This window comes from Quercus lobata, chromosome 5, assembly GCF_001633185.2.
Source record: "Quercus lobata isolate SW786 chromosome 5, ValleyOak3.0 Primary Assembly, whole genome shotgun sequence".
Taxonomy (NCBI): domain Eukaryota; kingdom Viridiplantae; phylum Streptophyta; class Magnoliopsida; order Fagales; family Fagaceae; genus Quercus; species Quercus lobata.
This window is the reverse complement of record NC_044908.1, coordinates 25,767,301-25,785,558: the sequence shown is the minus strand read 5'-3', so window position 1 is coordinate 25,785,558 and position 18,258 is coordinate 25,767,301. Positions and strand designations below refer to the sequence as shown.

General features: G+C 31.0%; 1 protein-coding gene and 1 non-coding gene across 2 annotated transcripts; one reads left to right on the top strand and one right to left on the bottom strand.

Annotated features, from left to right (window-relative positions):
- Window positions 1-3,452: 3,452 nt before the first annotated feature.
- LOC115992942 (probable 2-oxoglutarate-dependent dioxygenase AOP1) lies at window positions 3,453-5,563 on the top strand. The gene is made up of 3 exons (XM_031117190.1): window positions 3,453-3,826; window positions 4,239-4,560; window positions 5,315-5,563. Exons 1-3 carry the CDS (start codon window positions 3,453-3,455, stop codon window positions 5,561-5,563), a joined length of 945 nt encoding a protein of 314 aa, XP_030973050.1.
- Window positions 5,564-10,029: 4,466 nt separating this feature from the next.
- On the bottom strand, window positions 10,030-10,101 carry TRNAD-GUC. The gene has a single exon. It is a non-coding gene; the product is annotated as a tRNA-Asp (tRNA).
- Between the last annotated feature and the right edge of the window lie 8,157 nt (window positions 10,102-18,258).

The window sequence follows — 18,258 nt, the reverse complement described above, 5'->3', positions numbered from 1 at the left end:
GGGCTTTGGTTTTTGCTAAGGAACTTGGTTTTGACAGGGTGATTGTGGAAGGAGATTCTGCAAACACTATTACCTCTATTAATGGAGGTCACACGGATCACTCGGCTTTGGGTCATGTATTGTTGGATATCAAACGTTTATTTTCTTGATTTTCTCACATTTCAGTTAAGCATATTAATAGAGAAGGAAACTGTGTGGCACATAAGCTTGCAGAAGCAAAAGCATAAAGTATAGAACACAATAACACACAAGGGTTACGTGGTTCAGCCTAACGGTCTACATCCATGGAGGAAACCCTAAAGGGCTACATCAATAATATATAATATATTATAGTGTAGTACAAATCCTGCGTTACAATGAATCATAACATGTGTATATATAGTAAACTAAACCCTAGACTAATAGACTTCTAGTACAAGTAAGAGACTTGACTTGCACACAAAGTAAAATTAGACTTGGGCCTATGCTAATGGGCTAATATATCTCTAACATATATCATTTTTGTCAAATTATCGTACACAAGTTAACCACTAATTTCACTTAAAAATAAGGTGGAAGTGTTAGCGGCTCGCCGGGCTTTGGTTTTTGCTAAGGAACTCAATTTTGACAGGGTGATTGTGGAAGGAGATTCTACAAACACTATTACCTCTATTAATGGAGGTCGCATGGATCACTCGGCTTTGGGTCATGTATTGTTAGATATCAAACGTTTATTTTCTTATTTTTCTCACATTTTAGTTAAGCATATTAATAGAGAAGGAAACTGTGTGGCACATAAGCTTGCTAGGCGAGCTGCCAGTTATCCTTTTTTGGTCTGGATGGAGTCTGTTCCACCCGACATTCTTAAGGTGTACCAACTTGATTTATTGAAGATGCAATAATAAGATCTCTACCCTTGAGGGGATTTTTTAAAAAAAAAAAAAAAAAAAAAAAAAAAAAAGGTGAGAAAGACACTCCTTGCCATCTCATTAATGTTTTAAAATTTAATTACGTGACTGCCTCCACAATTAACATACACCACTTTATAATTTGTTTGTTTAAATATTCAACACCTTTCCTATCTGTACTTATCTCTTACAGCTTCACCTTCCTGCGTAGGCCACAAAACCAGCAAAGAACAGAGCGAGTTGACCTGGCAAGTAGCGTTGTACCCCCGGCCGACATTTCACTTATATTCAAGCAACTCAAGGAGACATGTTACAGTCCCTCATAACTAGTAACTACTCAAGCTGCACATGGTCGGCTTTTGGATACCTTGATGGATGACACGGCTGAATGCACTACACATTGACCACTACACCAGCTGAAGTGTCTTTAGTTGAAGATGTATTATACTTAAGGTGCTTTTGTGTAAGGCTTATTGCGTTTGTGTTTTCCTAAGTTGCGTTTTTTGGTTAGGTTTGGGAAGCGTGTTTTGCTTTTCTCAGATTCAGTGTTTTTGTTTTTAGTAGGTTTCGTATACTATTCATGGGACTCACAAGTATTTTTTTTTAACAAAAATAATTTTAAAACTGTGTCCCACAGCACTATTCACACATTTAAAAATTATTTTGTTACAGTGTTTCAGTTTCCAATTTTCAGTAATAAACGGTATCCAAACAGACCCTTAATATGCATTTTGAAAGCCCGTTTTGTGCTTCCTAGCGGCACGTTTTTTTCTTTAGTAGGTCCCGTGCACTATTCACGAAACCCATAAACCTCTTTTTTCAGCAAAATAAACATTAAAAATGGGTCCCACGGTACTATTCACGCTTTTAAAAATTATTTTGCTATAATATTTTTAGTTTTCAGCAATAAACGGTATCCAAACAGACCCTTAAGTGACTTTCACACGGTTTTCCATTTTATTGCACCACTTTTCCCTCAATAAATTATTATTTGCTAAATTTATTTGCGTTCAAGAATTATGCTTTTACATCTTTACATGTAAACGTGGAATTTATAATTTTATTTCAAATTAAAATGCTTTTATTTGAAAAATTACCAAACACAATTTTTTTTTTAATTCTTGTTTATACTTTATTATTTTTTATTGACTTTATGAAAATTCATTTCAAAGTTATGTAATTGAGTTTGGATATATTTTTTAGTCAATTGTTTCTATTTTTACTAATTTAATATATTTATTTACATTTTAAATAATTATTAAATTAATTAAACTTCATTACGCTTCAACCTCAATTTAACCCTAATCTAACCTAAAAAATCTTGAACCTCTTCTTATTATGGTTCTTTGCATGATCTAAGTTTCAAAACCATACAATTACAAAACAACTCTTCTAAAAAAAATTACACAACAACTAAACCTTAATTTTTTTTTCAAACTTTACTAATTAGCTATTTATCTTTATAGCATTTTTGGGTTTATGGAAATTTAATCTTGATTTTTTATTTATTTATTGAGATTACTATTGCTTAATGCTTGGTGTTTTTCTTTTATAATAAAAAATAAAATTTTCAACCATTCTTTATACTTAGCTATGAACAGTTTCTCAAAAATAACTACTCTTATTACTACCTAGTCAATTTCAAAACCAGAACTTTAACCTATTTTAACTTTTAGGTTCTGTTATTTTTTTACCGTATATACATATTCAAATGTATATTTCATGGGTATTTCATGAATATATAATCTTGATTTCTTTTCTTTAGGATATAAAAATATTTTATGCTAGATATCTATATATTAGAAAACTATATGGAAATTAAATCATTTTCTATTTTTTTTTAAATTGCAATTATTAATTAATTCAATTCAGAACATTATCAATACATGGGATTTTTCGAATATCTCGTAGTTTGCAAGTGAAATGGTCTAGAAATTTAACAGTCTGTTTGTTTTAACAAAAATATTTTCTAAAAAATAAGTCACTTTCTAAGAGTATTTTTCATAAAATTATTTAATTTTACCATGTTTTGTAACAACTTAAAATGAATTGAAAATTAATATCCTAACTTTTTTTATTTAACTTGCTGTGAGATAGAATTATTTTTCCAAAAAAAAAAAAAATAGCAGAGTACAATTTCTAAAAATAAGTCAAACTTTTTCTGTTAACCCAAAATTATTTTCCTTTGACTCATTTATTCAGTTACTACCAAAATATTGAAAAACATGAAAAACTATCTTCATATTAAGTTTCCCACAAATTAAGTCATTACTTCCTTATATATAAATAAATAAATCATTTTCTTTCCATTAAATTTTTTTTTTTAATAAGTGATAATTTTTGGTCCACTCATTCAGGAGGAATGTAATCCCACCCACCAACCTACGTAATATGTTTGACCCCAAATGCAAACTGTAAAGCATTTTTTCTTCCTTCACCTCCTGTCTTATTTTATAATTTACTGTCATCCGTCGAACTGTATAAATAGGCCAAAATGCACCCAAAAGCTCAAGCAAACTACAACACATAGTAGCATCTTCTATATCCACCAAAGAGTAGAAGAAAATGGGGTCCGAATCCACTCTCAGACTTCCTGTCATAGATTTCTCCAACCTTGATCAAAAAGTACACACTCCCGAGTGGGACTTGGTGAGAACCCAAGTCCTTGAAGCACTCCAAGAGTATGGTTGCTTCGAGGCTTTGTTCAGTAAAGTCCCCCTAGACCTTCGAAAGGCTCTTTTGGGTGCAACAGAAGAGCTGTTTGACCTCCCTTTACAAACAAAGCTGCGTAACATTTCTAAAAAACCCTATCATGGCTATGTTGGGCAATACCCTATGGTGCCACTATATGAGAGCATGGGCATTGATGATTCAAACATCTCTGAGAAAGTTGAGAGCTTGTCAAATATCTTCTGGCCTGAAGGAAACCCAAGTTTTAGGTATAACTTCCTTTCCTCTAGTGATAAATAAAATTGTGGAAATATGTATTATATTTTGGCTGCCATGGAATATAATCAATTATAACCTTAATTTATTTAATATAACAAAATAATAATAATAACAACAACACCAACCACTCTTTGTCCCAAAATTTTGAAGTCGGCTATTAATCCTTAACAAGACTAATATATAATCATATTTTCCATTAGTTTCTTCATAAAATATTAAATGTTAGAGAATATTAGTTTATGTTTGTTTGGTTTAGTTTATTGTTTATTTAGATACAACTATACTTTTAATTCATTTTTTGAAAATTAATAAATAAGTAATCCAAACCGACACTTAGTTGAAACTTGCACCTATGACTAAATAACTATTTCATTTATCTGTCTTTTTTTCCTTTTTGGGCAGCAATACCATACAATCATTCTCCGAGAGACTATCAGAATTAGATCAAATAGTCAGGAGGATGATTTTGGAAGGCTTGGACCTTGAGAAATACCTAGAGGAACACATGGGGTCAACCAATTACCTTCTTCGGGTCATGAAATATAAAGGGCCTCAAACCAGTGAGACCAAGCTTGGACTGACCGCTCACACAGATAAAAACATAGTGACCATATTGTATCAAAATCAAGTTGAGGGGTTGGAGGTAGAGACCAAAGATGGTGAATGGATCAACGTCAAACCCTCTCCAGACTCTTTCACTGTCATGATCGGTGATTCTCTACTGGTAAAGTTGCTATTTCTTCATTAGTAGAATATATAAAAAATAAAGTCCTATGAAAATGTTATATTACAAATGATGCATTTTACAGTCCAATATTTTTTTGTATGCCATATTGATCAGGCACAGACAATTACCTTTCCTAGCTTTTTGGGAAATTGCAAGTCTGAGCCTCGGTGGTGCGCATATAGGGCCAACTACCACAATATTTTAAAAAAATATATTTTTATAAATAAATAATAAATAAAAACCTAGACATATGATATGACATATCATAAGTGCTGGAGTATAGAATAGAATATTCTAATTTTGTATCTAAAAATATGGTACTTTCACCAAATTTGATTAAATAAATCTTTTTTTTATGAGATTCATAAATCTATTTTTAATTCAAAGTTTTTTTTTTTATCTTTTTTTTTTTTTAGAATCTATTTTGTAAATTGAATTTTTTTTTTTTTTTTTTTTTTTTGGTTGGGGATAAGTGAAGTTGAAATGTTATGGACCTTGCCTTTCTCTAATACTCTTTTTCTTCTAACATAAATTGTATGCAACCAAAAGAATGAAATTAAAATCATTGAGAACAATTAATTATGTAATCAAAAGTCTTATAACTGAATTAACACCAATTAATATTTTAAACGGAAATATTTTTAATATTCAAATCTCTTCACCTCAACCATCAAATTATCAAAAAGAATAAAACAATAAACAAAGCAATTAATAATATATGTAAATAAATAAATTGTGGCTGATTTTGCAGGCATGGACAAACGGCAGGCTGCACTCTCCAAATCATCGAGTCATGATGACCGGAGATGAGGCAAGGTATTCAACTGGATTGTTCTCAATCCCCAAAGCAGGTTACATCATTGAAGCCCCGAAGGAGCTAGTTGATGAGGAACACCCTTTGCTCTTTAAGCCCTTTGATCATGTTCAGTTCCTCGGCTACTACTACACTGAGGCTGGTCAGAAAGCCAAGTCTGCTTTGAGGAATTATTGTGGAATATGAGAAATATGCCTTGTGTGTATTGTGCACTAGTAGCAACTTTTATTGTTTAAAATCTGAACCTTTTGCCTTTTAATTTTAAATAAATCGCTTTGTGTATGATTGTGGTAATGAGTACTACAGCTTTTTCTTAGTAAATTGTAATAAATAAAGTTTTTCTTTTTAACTTTTAATGGTCAGAATAAAAGAATATATACTTAAGCAAAGCTTGGGTTTGTTATCATTGAACAAAAGTCTTATTTTGTATTTTTTGCTCCCTGCAGAATTTCTTATTTTGTAATTTGGTCATAATAGGAGACATAAATATAGTGTAAAACGAAAGAAAAAAAAATTAGTTGGGGCTCATTAATAAAGATTACAGACAGCCTATTAATCTCAGGTACCTTGAATTTGAGTGAATGAAAGATTTTGTCAAATTTGATATGGCTAGACCAAGAAATTTCACCAATTGATCTTCAAATTTACTTTGATAAATTCGAATGGTAAAATTAAGAGAATTAGGGTTTGGATCCTTAGAGAAGAGCTAATGTATCCTTAATAATCTTTCAAGTTTCAAGTAACGCACAAATTAAGGCTAAAATTGATGACTTAATGGGCCTTTCCAAATTTGGTCGTGCAATTCTTGATTGAAGTAGCTTGAAAAATCACGGTTGTTATCAAGATTGATATTGAGCTAACAGAAACTTCTTTTTCTTGAGCTGATTTTGGGTCTTTGTCTTTATTTTTGAATTACAACTCTAAAACTCAAGAAAACTCATAATTTAACATGATTTGTCAATACTAATACATATAGACCTAACAACTTCTAGTCAGTCATACATAGAAAGAATTATGGAAACACTGGAATGCTCAACTTTTTCTGTGCATCAGCCAAGGTATAGTAATAGGATTGGCAAGGATAGCAAAGGCTACGTACATCACCTACAAAAATGATAAAAGTCTAACTGATCAGCTTGGACGGCCATATTGACTGTAAGCAACAGTACTGTAGGTCCTCCCCACAAGGGGTCACTTGGCTCTTCAAAACCAGTATAGGCTTTCAAGGACTTCACCTTGATCAATTTAGAGCTTAATTTGCTGCTGTTGTAATGTCAAAACCAGCATGGCTCAGCAATCTATATACATATATATATACGAGTGAAAACCTCAATAAAGTTGAAGGAAAACCATTCATGATTGGATATGATGTCCTTGTTATAGGAACGAAAAAAAAAAAAAAAACTATATACTTAAACCATATTTTGAGAGAGTATGCTTACTATTAAACCTTACGAGCATCGATTTCTTATGACTTAAGAGGTTACTTTGAGAGAGTGTGTTTACTGCTAAAGCTTTCAAGGCATTCATACTTCTTGGATCAGTTAGGACTTAGGAGAGGTTATTTTGAGAGAATATGTTTACAGCTGAATCTTATGAGCCATTTACACTTATTGGATTTGTTAGGACTTCTTGGCTAATCGGTAAAAGAATTGTTTTTTTTTTTTGCATTTTTTTTAATAAAAAAGTTACCACCAGATTTAGCATCTATTGTGTATCTCTGTTTCCGTTTATTTTTAATAAAAAAAAATTGCATATTATCATTTAAATTTATCCATGATTGTCTCCGATTTGGATTGATTGGTAGAGTAGTGTTGCCTCTACTCATCTTTCAATTGATGGAATATACAATCATCACATCAGCATATCACTTGGTAGAGTATACATATTTTGCTCTCAACAATTTGGCCATGGAGGTGGAAACTTAGAGAAAAGGGGGAGAGAGAGAGAAACGTACTGCAGTGGAGAGAGAGAAGGAAATACATATATCTTTTTTTGGGTTTAGAGATAAGTATGGAATGACATAAATAAGGGATAATAAATGAGATCAATAAGAATATTAACATTAATGAATATTATTTTTTAACCGTTAGATTTACTTAAATCTAATGGTTTAGAAAATGTGTAACTCTTTAGAATTACACCAGGTGTAACTTGAACCCATCTTATATATAGATGAGTTCAAGTTACACCTGGAGTAACTCTTTAGAGTTACACATTTTCTAAACCATTAGATTTAAATAGATCCAACGGTTAAAAAAAAGATACTCATTAATGCTAATATTCTTATTAATCTCATTTATTATCCCTTATTTATATCATTCCATACTTATCTCTAAACCCAAAAAATGTATACGTATTCTCCTTCACTACAATACGTTTTTTTCTCTCTCTCTCTCTCTCTCTCTCTCTCTCTCTCGAGTTCCACCTCCATGGACAGGTCGCCAGCTACAAAAAAAGCCACAGCCGCCAGTTGCATTTCATTCTTATCAGATCATTTTGCACTTGTCTTTTTTTTTTTTTTTTTTTTTTGACATGTGTATTTTATCTTTGGATGAAAATACAATTTTGTTGATCAATTTCTATAAGCAAAAGGGTCTTGAATCAAGATAATAGGTAGTCTGTGAATGCATTATAAAACAACATGTTGACAATGTTTAATTGAAAGCCATCCTTGGAGACATTAACACGTTTTGGCAAAATTGTTAATAGACTTCCTCCAAAACATTTTCATCATTCTTCTAACAGACTGCTTCTCCAGTATAAAATTTTATCCAATTTCCATGCCATTTAAATACTGCAATTTGAATCACAAAATTTAAATAAATAAATAAAAGCACTTAAAAAATTGGATTCTAAAATGAGAATAATTATTATTTTGAATGGCAATAGGTATGAGAGTATCGGACATCTTGCGTTTTACATGGTGGGATGCGTGTGTGTATATTTAAATTGTATAAGTCTAAGCATTTGAGTACAAGTAATAGGTACTTTATCACATGATGTTTTACTAGTGAAAACCTCAATAAAGTTGAAGGAAAACCATTCATGATTGGATATGATGTCCTTGTTATAGGAACGAAAAAAAAAAAAAAAAACTTAAACCATATTTTGAGAGAGTATGCTTACTATTAAACCTTACGAGCATCGATTTCTTATGACTTAAGAGGTTACTTTGAGAGAGTGTGTTTATTGCTAAAGCTTTCAAGGCATTCATACTTCTTGGATCAGTTAGGACTTAGGAGAGGTTATTTTGAGAGAATATGTTTACGGCTGAATCTTATGAGTCATTCACACTTATTGGATTTGTTAGGACTTCTTGGCTAATCGGTAAAAGAATTGTTTTTTTTTTTTTTTTTTTTTTGCAATTTTTTGCATTTTTTTTAATAAAAAAGTTACCACCAGACTTAGCATCTATTGTGTATCCCTGTTTCCGTTTATTTTTAATAAAAAAAAAAAATTGCAGATTATCATTTAAATTTATCCATGATTGTCTCCGATTTGGATTGATTGGTAGAGTAGTGTTGCCTCTACTCATCTTTCAATTGATGGAATATACAATCATCACATCAACATATCACTTGGTAGAGTATACATATTTTGCTATCAACAATTTGGCCATGGAGGTGGAAACTTAGGGAAAAGGGGGAGAGAGAGAGAGACGTACTGCAGTGGAGAGAGAGAGAGAGAGAAGGAAATACATATATCTTTTTTTGGGTTTAGAGATAAGTATGGAATGACATAAATAAGGGATAATAAATGAGATCAATAAGAATATTAGCATTAATGAGTATTATTTTTTAACCGTTGGATTTACTTAAATCTAATGGTTTAGAAAATGTGTAACTCTTTAGAATTATACCAGGTGTAACTTGAACCCATCTCATATATATATTAAGGGTCATGCTAACTAGTGTCCTTAGGGTATTGGTTAACAATTCATTTTGGGGAAGTTTTAACACCACTTTTATGGGAAATGAAAAAAAAAAAATATATATATATATATATCAAAACATTAATTGTTTTTTTTTCTTTTATTTTTTCATAAAAACTTTCTTTAAATGGATTATTAACCAATACCCTAAGGGCATTCGTTAGCATTTTTCATATATTAATAGGTAAAACTGAAAGAAAATCTAATTAGATTTCAAATTGGATTGTAATTGTAGTCTAGTTTTACGCCACATGTCCTATCTATATATTTTTTTAATTTCTAGGGGAGTTAATGTTATGTAAAAAACGAAGAGACTAATAATAAACAATAAAAAAAACCCCATGTGTATATCCAAAAAATAAAATAAAATAAAATAATAAAGAAGAAAAGAAGAGTAAAAAACCAATGTATATATCTATGACTTAAACAATGTATAATTTGAATCCATATATATTTAATTGTGTTGTTTTTAATTATACCGTGTATATGCATGGATTATACACTAGTATTTGTTAATAATAGCCCCCATGGACTTCTTGGATTTGTATATTAATTTGTTAATCATAGTCCCATACTTGTTGGTTTACAAACCGTATTGCAATTTTTGACTATTGAGCTCAGTATTTATGGTTATAAATAATTAAACTTTTGAAATGGATAGGGTGTTATCAGTAATTTGGACGAATTCGAAATCAAGACAAAAAAGAAAAATATATAACGCCGTTGCCGGGGATCGAACCCGGGTCACCCGCGTGACAGGCGGGAATACTCACCACTATACTACAACGACTTGTTGATAAACTCTTGCAATTTATAATCTTTGTAAATTCAACGTTTGCCACGGCTGTAATATCTCACAAGTCTACTTCTTGAATCTTGGTTTTCAATGTCATTGGGTTTTTTTTTTTTTTTTTTTTTTCCTAAGAACAATGTCATTGATTATTCAGTAAAAACTAAAAGATTAGGTCCGAACATCCAACAAAATTATTTTAAAAAAAAATAAAAAATCAAATGGCTTAGTGAATAGTGATAGTATTTGGGTGTGCTAAAAAAAATGTTACTTTAACACACTAGAGGATTACTTTATCTATTTTACGATATCATTTAATAATATACCATACATCCTATAACTTATTATATTACCCGTTTATTCAAAAAAATTATTTAAATATTCTTTTTTGATTATTTCTTTATTAGTGAGAGGAGGGAAAATGATTATTTTATTTAGAAGCGAGATTGTGGATTGATTTAAAAAATGATGTTCTGTTTTAATTTTTATGTCTATTGTGTTTTGCTACTGGTAGCATATTATTGTAGCAAAGTGTAAAACTTTTGCTAATTTTTTCACAAACGGCACACTGGATGGAGATAGTTTTTACTATTTGGTTTGCTAAAAAATAGCATTTAGAGTTTTCTGCTATTTAAATGGATTTACACATTATAGGTAAAAGAAATTGACGAAAATTTATAAATTCAATCTAAATAAAAAATTTGAAGTAACTTTTTTTTTTTTTTTTTTTTGAGGGAGATAATTTGGAGTACTTTGAAACAAATTTTCTATACTACTACCATTTAAGGAGCTTCACATATTTAAAATCTTCATTTTTTTAGTTAAAAAATGCTCCTACACCTCTATGTTTAAGTAGAGATAAAACTAAAAGATAATCCGGTAAAAATACAATTCTAACTCCCACTAAAATATGACCTAAAAAATAAGGTCATTCTCCTGTTAATTTTCAAATTATTTTATCCACTTATAAATTAAATTCTCAAAATAAAAATTATATATATATAATAAAAACACAAGTTTTTTTTTTTACAAAATAAAACCACTTAAAAAAAATGTTGCATCGCATGCGTGAAGCGCATATGAGCAAGTGTTTTTTAAAGTTTTTCTGTCCTTTTAATTTCCATTTCTTTTCTGTTTTTTCTTTTTCTTTTTCTTTTTTCTTTTTTTTTATTTTTTTATTTTTGATACTTGGGGTGTGAGGCTAATGGGCAATCACATCACTGGTCGTGAATTTGGCATATTCCCTTGTAATAGCATCAGATTAATATGAGACAACAAACGCAAACCGCCAAAAGGAAAGCTAGTCATAATTGATTACAACTAGCCAATACATTATACTAGTATAGAACTTTACCTTGTCCCTGTTAGCTGACAGCCTGACACTGCCCGTACATAACAGACCTTTCATTATCCTAATTTAGATCTAAAATTATCAAAAAAATAATAATAATAATAACCTCAATTTTAGCCAAATGCCTGAGAAAGATATAAGTAAATACTCAATATAATCTTAATTAAGAAATATTCTTACATATATATATATATATATATAAATTATAGTATAGCATGGTATGAGAGATCAAACACGACAATATCAACAAACTAGATGTGCTATTCTAAAAAACAAAATAAAACAAAAATAATAATAATCTATATGTGCTAATTTATGAATATTCCTCTCCAATGCATGACAAATTAGAAATTGAGAAAATATGGAATTGAACCCGGCCTTGCTCTAAAAAATTCGTAAGGACGAGGAGAGGGCAGTGTGTGGATCTAATTGGTAGAGGTTGAGAGAGGAGGAGACATGGGATGAAGATATGGAATTAGGAGGAGATGATGTTTTGCTTTTATAGTCTTTCTCGTTGGACTCCTTGGTTCTGGTTGTGGGATTAGAAGAACTCCAGACTCTATTGAGATCACCCATAAAAGTGTGCAGGTGAGATGTTCTTGCTTAGGCCAATGAGTATTATTATTGTGGTTTTCTTGGCTTCCGTGTTAAATGTTAATGCATCATTTACTTGGGCACAAAAATTAGAAAATTTAGATAAGATACATGACACAAAATTGGAGTCCAATTTATAATCTCCATGAAAGTGTGCAGGTAAGATGTTTTTGCTTAGGCCAATGAGCATTATTATTGTGGTTTTATTGGCTTCCGTGTTAAATATTAATGCATCATTTATTTGGGCACAAAAATTAGAAAATTTAGATAAGATACATGACACAAAATTGAAGTCAAATTTATAATCTAATTAAATTTTTTTTTGAGTTTTGGTTAGGACAAGTGGCGCAAAATTGAGAATCCAATTGAAATCTAATTGGATTTTCTCTTTGCTTCACCTATTATTATATATATAGATAAGTCTTAAGTGTCAATCGAAATATAAAACTTTTCAAAAGTCACCTTGTATTGCTGCCATCGCCAATTTGAAGTGACACTATTTGGCACCATTCTATTATAGCCTGTTGGGTCGTGACTCTTCCATCTTCTTCATGATGAAAACTCACAAGAGATCTAGCTAAGGAAACCATGCAGCTTGGCTTATGTATCTCTGCCGTTGCATTATCTGATTTAGGAATATAAACAAACAATCAGAAAACAAATAAGCCCAAGAGGGCTTTGATATCTAAGAAAGGTTTGCCAATTTCTAAAATAAGTGCACGGTCTTAACTCTTTGTAGTTCAACATTTCAATTAACACTTTTTGATATTTTCAATTGAAACTTTCAAGATTCAAATCTTATACCCTTATTATAACTAATGAATTATCACGAAACTTTCAAACTCAAAACAGCTTCAACAACTACCTGAGAATCTACTTCAAAGAGATAACATATTTACACCCAATCTCTTAGATTTTGATCCGGCCATATAAGCTTCTTGGGCTTTAGCCCACCTAGGAAACCTAGTTGAAAGTTTATTGGTCCAGCCCTAGCAAAGTTTCCTTCATCATCCTTAAGAACTATTGTTGTATACACTATACATGTTAGTGTTTTAAACCCCAGTTGTCTCAGATTTTATTAAATATTAACCAAATAATTAATTATATCAATTATGCAGTAGATTTGAATTAAACAAACATCAAATATTCACAATTCAAATTAATACCAAGAATGATGACCCAGGAAAACTTTGGAAACTATAATTTCAAAGTAAAAAACCTGGGGGGATTTAACCTAAACAATCCTCAAGACAACATTTCACTAATAAAATAAAAGTTTATATAATAGACTTAACCCTAAATCTACCGCTACTTCATGTAGTACTTACTCACGTGACCACACATAACTCCGAATTCACAGACTTTTCTACTATGAAACTATTGCACACAAACTCACCTATTTATGACTCTAAGATCTCCACTCAAAGATTTGGATCAACAACACAAACTCTCCAGTTTGTAACTTTAAGATCTCCAATCAAAATTTTAAATCAGCAACTATGGTTGATTGAATGCAACAGCTTTGCTTTATGACTAGATCTATTGTTTACACAAGGTCTCCATCTATAGCTCCAAAAGGGTATAGAAAATCTCCATATCTGTGTACATAACACTCCCCTTTTGAATCTATAAAATTGTGCTCTAGGGTTTGTATTTATATATCCTTAAGTTCCATCAAAACCATAGATCAAACAGTTGAGATAAAAGCAAGATTTGAAATCTGGCCTGTATCTCGATTGGTCGAGATAAGTAACACTTGTCTGCACATGCTTTTCTGATTTCTTTGAGCCTTCAACTGTGCTTAACTTCATTTTTCTTGTTTTAGAATATTTCTAGACTAAAAACTAGACAAAACTAAGTTCTAAAGGTTACAATTTGTTCATAGTTGCCAACCTAAAAATATGGACTTTACAATACATTTCCTAGACTCTTACAAAAGCATCAAAATTAATTTCACTCCATCACAAATCGTTAAATACTGTCCCAAAAATGAATTTGCAACAACAATTTTATGTCATAAACCTTTCTTGGTTGCATTAAATTTATATATATATATATATATATATATATATCTGTGGAGAGAGAGAGAGAGATCATAAGTAGATTGTAGACAAAACCGAATGTAATCTAATTACTAGAATATATTAAAAAAATATTTTCTTAGAGAATACCAAACCTAATTAGTGTTGAGTTGCTTTAACATAATAAAGTAATAATGATAAATTGGGTTTTCATTTTTCTTTGTTAGGGGGAGGGGGAGTGGGGTTCAAATATGAGAGGTTATTTCTTGTTTAAATTAATAAGCAACAATTTAGGTCAAAAGTTTTATAGCTCAAAAAACACCTCTTATGTCTACCAGAGACATCCATAATTTAAATCTCTTGTTCCTTATTAATCGTACCTATCGAATTTAGTGAGAAAAAAAAAAACAAAAAACAAAAATTTAATACTCTAGATGGTTTGAGAATTAAGACATAAACATGGAGAAGTCAGAGCTTTCCAAAACTAATATGATAACAAAAAGGTTTTTTTTTTTTTTTAAATAAAATAAAAGGAACAAACTAATACTTTCACTCCACTATTGTACTATTAGATTTGATTTTGGAAATACCATTGTTATCATAATCTAATAATGTTATAATAGTTTATGAATGTTGTGAGTAAATTAAGGTTAACACGAATGACATAGCCGCTTGGTCTTTGTGTATCTTGACCATAATGGCAAGAATGGTTGACTGATGTCAATTTCCTCTATTCTTTTTCATTTAACTCACGTAACTTTCTCTCTATCCTAGTTTCTGTAAAAAAAATTAGCGTCTTATGCAACTCAATTAGGGATGGCAAAACGACCTGCCCTACCTCAACCACTATGCCTAACTTTGCCTTATGCAGATTTTCTCTGCCACGAAGAGGCGGCCCATCCTATCTTACCCCACCTTACTTCGAATGTAAATTTAGATATTTTATTTAACATTTGTTTAACTTATTTATACATATAATATAGTTTTTTCTATAGATATTCCAGTTATGATATATATATATACACACACAGAATTATTTTATTATTATATTCAAAACACTTGTCTCGATTTTTCTCTTGGTACTCCCACAGTTGCCTTATACATTTCATCTTTATCTCATTAAAGTTGAATACATATTATTAGGATTAATAAAACATTTTCAACCCGACCTACCTCATGTGGATTTTCCTCACCTCGAAGAGAACACAAGGCAAGAATAAGATACCCATGATCTGACCCTATCTTGTCTCATTTTCATCCTTAAATCCAGTGGTAATAGAATCATTATAGTGCCTCGTGTGTCATTCGAATCTTATCTTCCCCTGCTTCACTATCTATCTTCCTATCTTTAAAAAAAATGTGTCTTACCAAAATAAAGTTTTGCTACACAAATGTGACATGTAAACAAGTTTGAATGAGTATTTTCTTTTTTCTTTTTTCTTTTTTCTTATTACTTATTAGAGTTAAATTCCAATGACATTCTTGCTTTTAAAGAAAGTGAGCATGATTTTAAACCTAGATTGGACCAGCAATTTTGATTGTGACCTGTTTGAATTACAGTTAAACCACCAATTAAGTTCATAAAAACGTGGGCAATTTTGATGGTTCGAGTGGGTTATCCTTCAGTGCCATCACTATATCTCCACTCTACTACTACCATCGACTCACGCCACACTATCGATTCCATTTGGTATTGAATTTAACCCCTCTTTCTCACCCTCTTATCTTTTTGGGTGTTTCTAGCATTGAGCAACTCTACCTTTGAAACTTTGGCCCTATTTCATGTTGCTGCTCTCATATATGAATTCGATGAAAAATCAAAATCCATAACTATGACTATGAGAAAAAAAAAAAAAAATGCCTCTAGTGAGAGAGAATTATTTCAACAAACTGAGTTGATTTTTGATTGACCTAATTTTGTTGGGTTAAGGAAAAATCTATGATTATGACTACTAGATGTCATATGCCATCGTTATTGAATGATTGATAAACGGAAAAATTGCACTAACCTCTCCTAAGGTTTTTTGTTATTACATTTATCTCCTTTCTAGTTTGTAATAAGACATTTACTTCCCTTAAAATACAAACTATTTACACTAACCTCTCATGGATGATTTTTATAAAAAAAAAATTAATTCCAAATTTCCTATTAGATGGGGTGTGGATGATAATTTAAATGTAATGTAAAATAGGAAATTCAATATTTTTAAAAGCCCTTTTTCAATCATCCAGGGTAGGTTAGTATAAATAGTTTGTATTTTAAAAGAGGTGAGGGTCTTATTCTAAACTAGAAAGGAGATGAGTGTAATAGCAAAAAATCTTAGTGGAGAAGAGTGCAATTCACTCATTAATAAATTCACTATCTATTTATACTTGTTTAGGTTTTATTAACTTTTTTTCATGTTATAAAAGCTGTGAAAATATATTTAAAAATATCAAATATCTAAAATTATTTGCTTTTTTGAGTCAATTTTAATTACTATTTTTACAAATTCATCTATTTATTTATATTTAATTATGAGAAATCTACCTAATTCTCTAGGCAATATTTTAGTCCCCAAATTTTAATTACAACTAAGTTAATTAAGGCTAATCTGACAATTAATGTGGAATATATGTGAATAACTAAATTAACTATGGGTACTTGCAATTGAATGGATAGACATACTAAAGCAATTAAATCTGCAATTGCAATAAGTAAAGATAAGCAAACCAAAGATAACACTTGATGTGTTATCAAAAAGGAAAATTGAAGTACCTACTATAAAAACTTCTTTGCGGATAGACCGTCAAACAATCCACTAAAATAAATCGTTTCGGTACAAAGGTTACCCCATAGATCCTTCAAATCTAAGCTACCCAAGCACTTGAGTCTTCTAAGCTCAAACTTGCAACTGACTACATCAAGTCTGTTTTTCAAACTATATCCTAGATCCCACAACCAAGCTTGATTCCACCTTCAAGCCTCCAAGTCTGAAATTGAGCAATCTCCAATTGTTACTAGCAATCCAAACAATAATCATAGCAATCCAAACAATAATCACAACACTTAGGTGATGATGGGTGTGAATGATCAAATCTCCTCTCAAGGATTTGGCTATGGTAAGAGAGAAGAGTGTAAAGAATTAATGGTGTTTGGCTCTCACAATAAAATTCTCAACACTCTCAAGTGAGTGCTTCATTGTATAAATCGTGGGAATTATGAATATTTATATTGGGAAGAGGCTGGAACAGCAGGTAATCCAAATAACTAATTTCTCTCTAGTATGAGCAATTTATGGGTGCGAAATTTCCAGGGACTCGCAAAAAGAGACCCAACTGCTTTTTGACGAAATGTCATATGTCAAATTCATGAATGCCAAACTGACATTGGTGGGTGCAAAATTCAATTTTCCAATGTCAACAACTTTGAATTGAAAGCCCAACCCAAATACAACCTCGCCCACAAATGCAAGATATTAAGCAAAAATTACAATCAAATTTGATCATGAAATAAAGCCAATACAAAAATACACAGCTTAACAAATTTATTATCACGTCATTAAGATTTGACCTCCGACCAAACCCTGCTCTGATCTCAAATTAAAATCTTGATATGACCTTAAAATTTTGAACATTTCCCGATTCTAGTAATGATCTCCATATCCATGCAGCCCTCATAGGCTATTACTTTTGAAAATGTAAGAAGTAGGATTGGGCAATTCCTTCAATGGAGCGGTGGGAATTGCCTCAGCCTTTTATGAGTGAATATAGGCATGTTATGAAATAGTTAATTACTGACTTCTATTAGTGTTGCCTAGTGTAGCTGTGTATAGGTACTAAGTAGGTTACCTTTCTTGTAAATGAAAACAAAATCTCCTTCTGATCTTAATTTTCTTTTCTATGATTCCTTCACGGTTGAAGATTCCATACATTCCATTCTTTCATCAACTATCGTGTCAGGTAACTCTCCCCCCGTCCCCCCCTACACACACTTTTTTTTTAGTTAATCAGTTAGACATTATTATACACACTCAATGTCCGTTGAGTTATCATACATTTTAAGTGGAATTTTCAGTTCATCTTTGTGTTAGAACCATATTCTCACTCCTCGAATGTGTGTTTGTTTCTCAAAAAACAGAATGTTGAGTTGAAATTCATGTAGATTTTATACAGTAATATTTTAAATCTATTATTAGATTACATTACATT

Excerpts from the sequence above, each read along its gene's own strand:
- LOC115992942 (XM_031117190.1), top strand. The coding sequence starts at position 3,453 with ATGGGGTCCGAATCCACTCTCAGACTTCCTGTCATAGATTTCTCCAAC. Across the intron at positions 3,827-4,238 it reads GAAGGAAACCCAAGTTTTAG|CAATACCATACAATCATTCT; the intron begins GTATAACTTCCT and ends CTTTTTGGGCAG. Across the intron at positions 4,561-5,314 it reads TGATCGGTGATTCTCTACTG|GCATGGACAAACGGCAGGCT; the intron begins GTAAAGTTGCTA and ends CTGATTTTGCAG.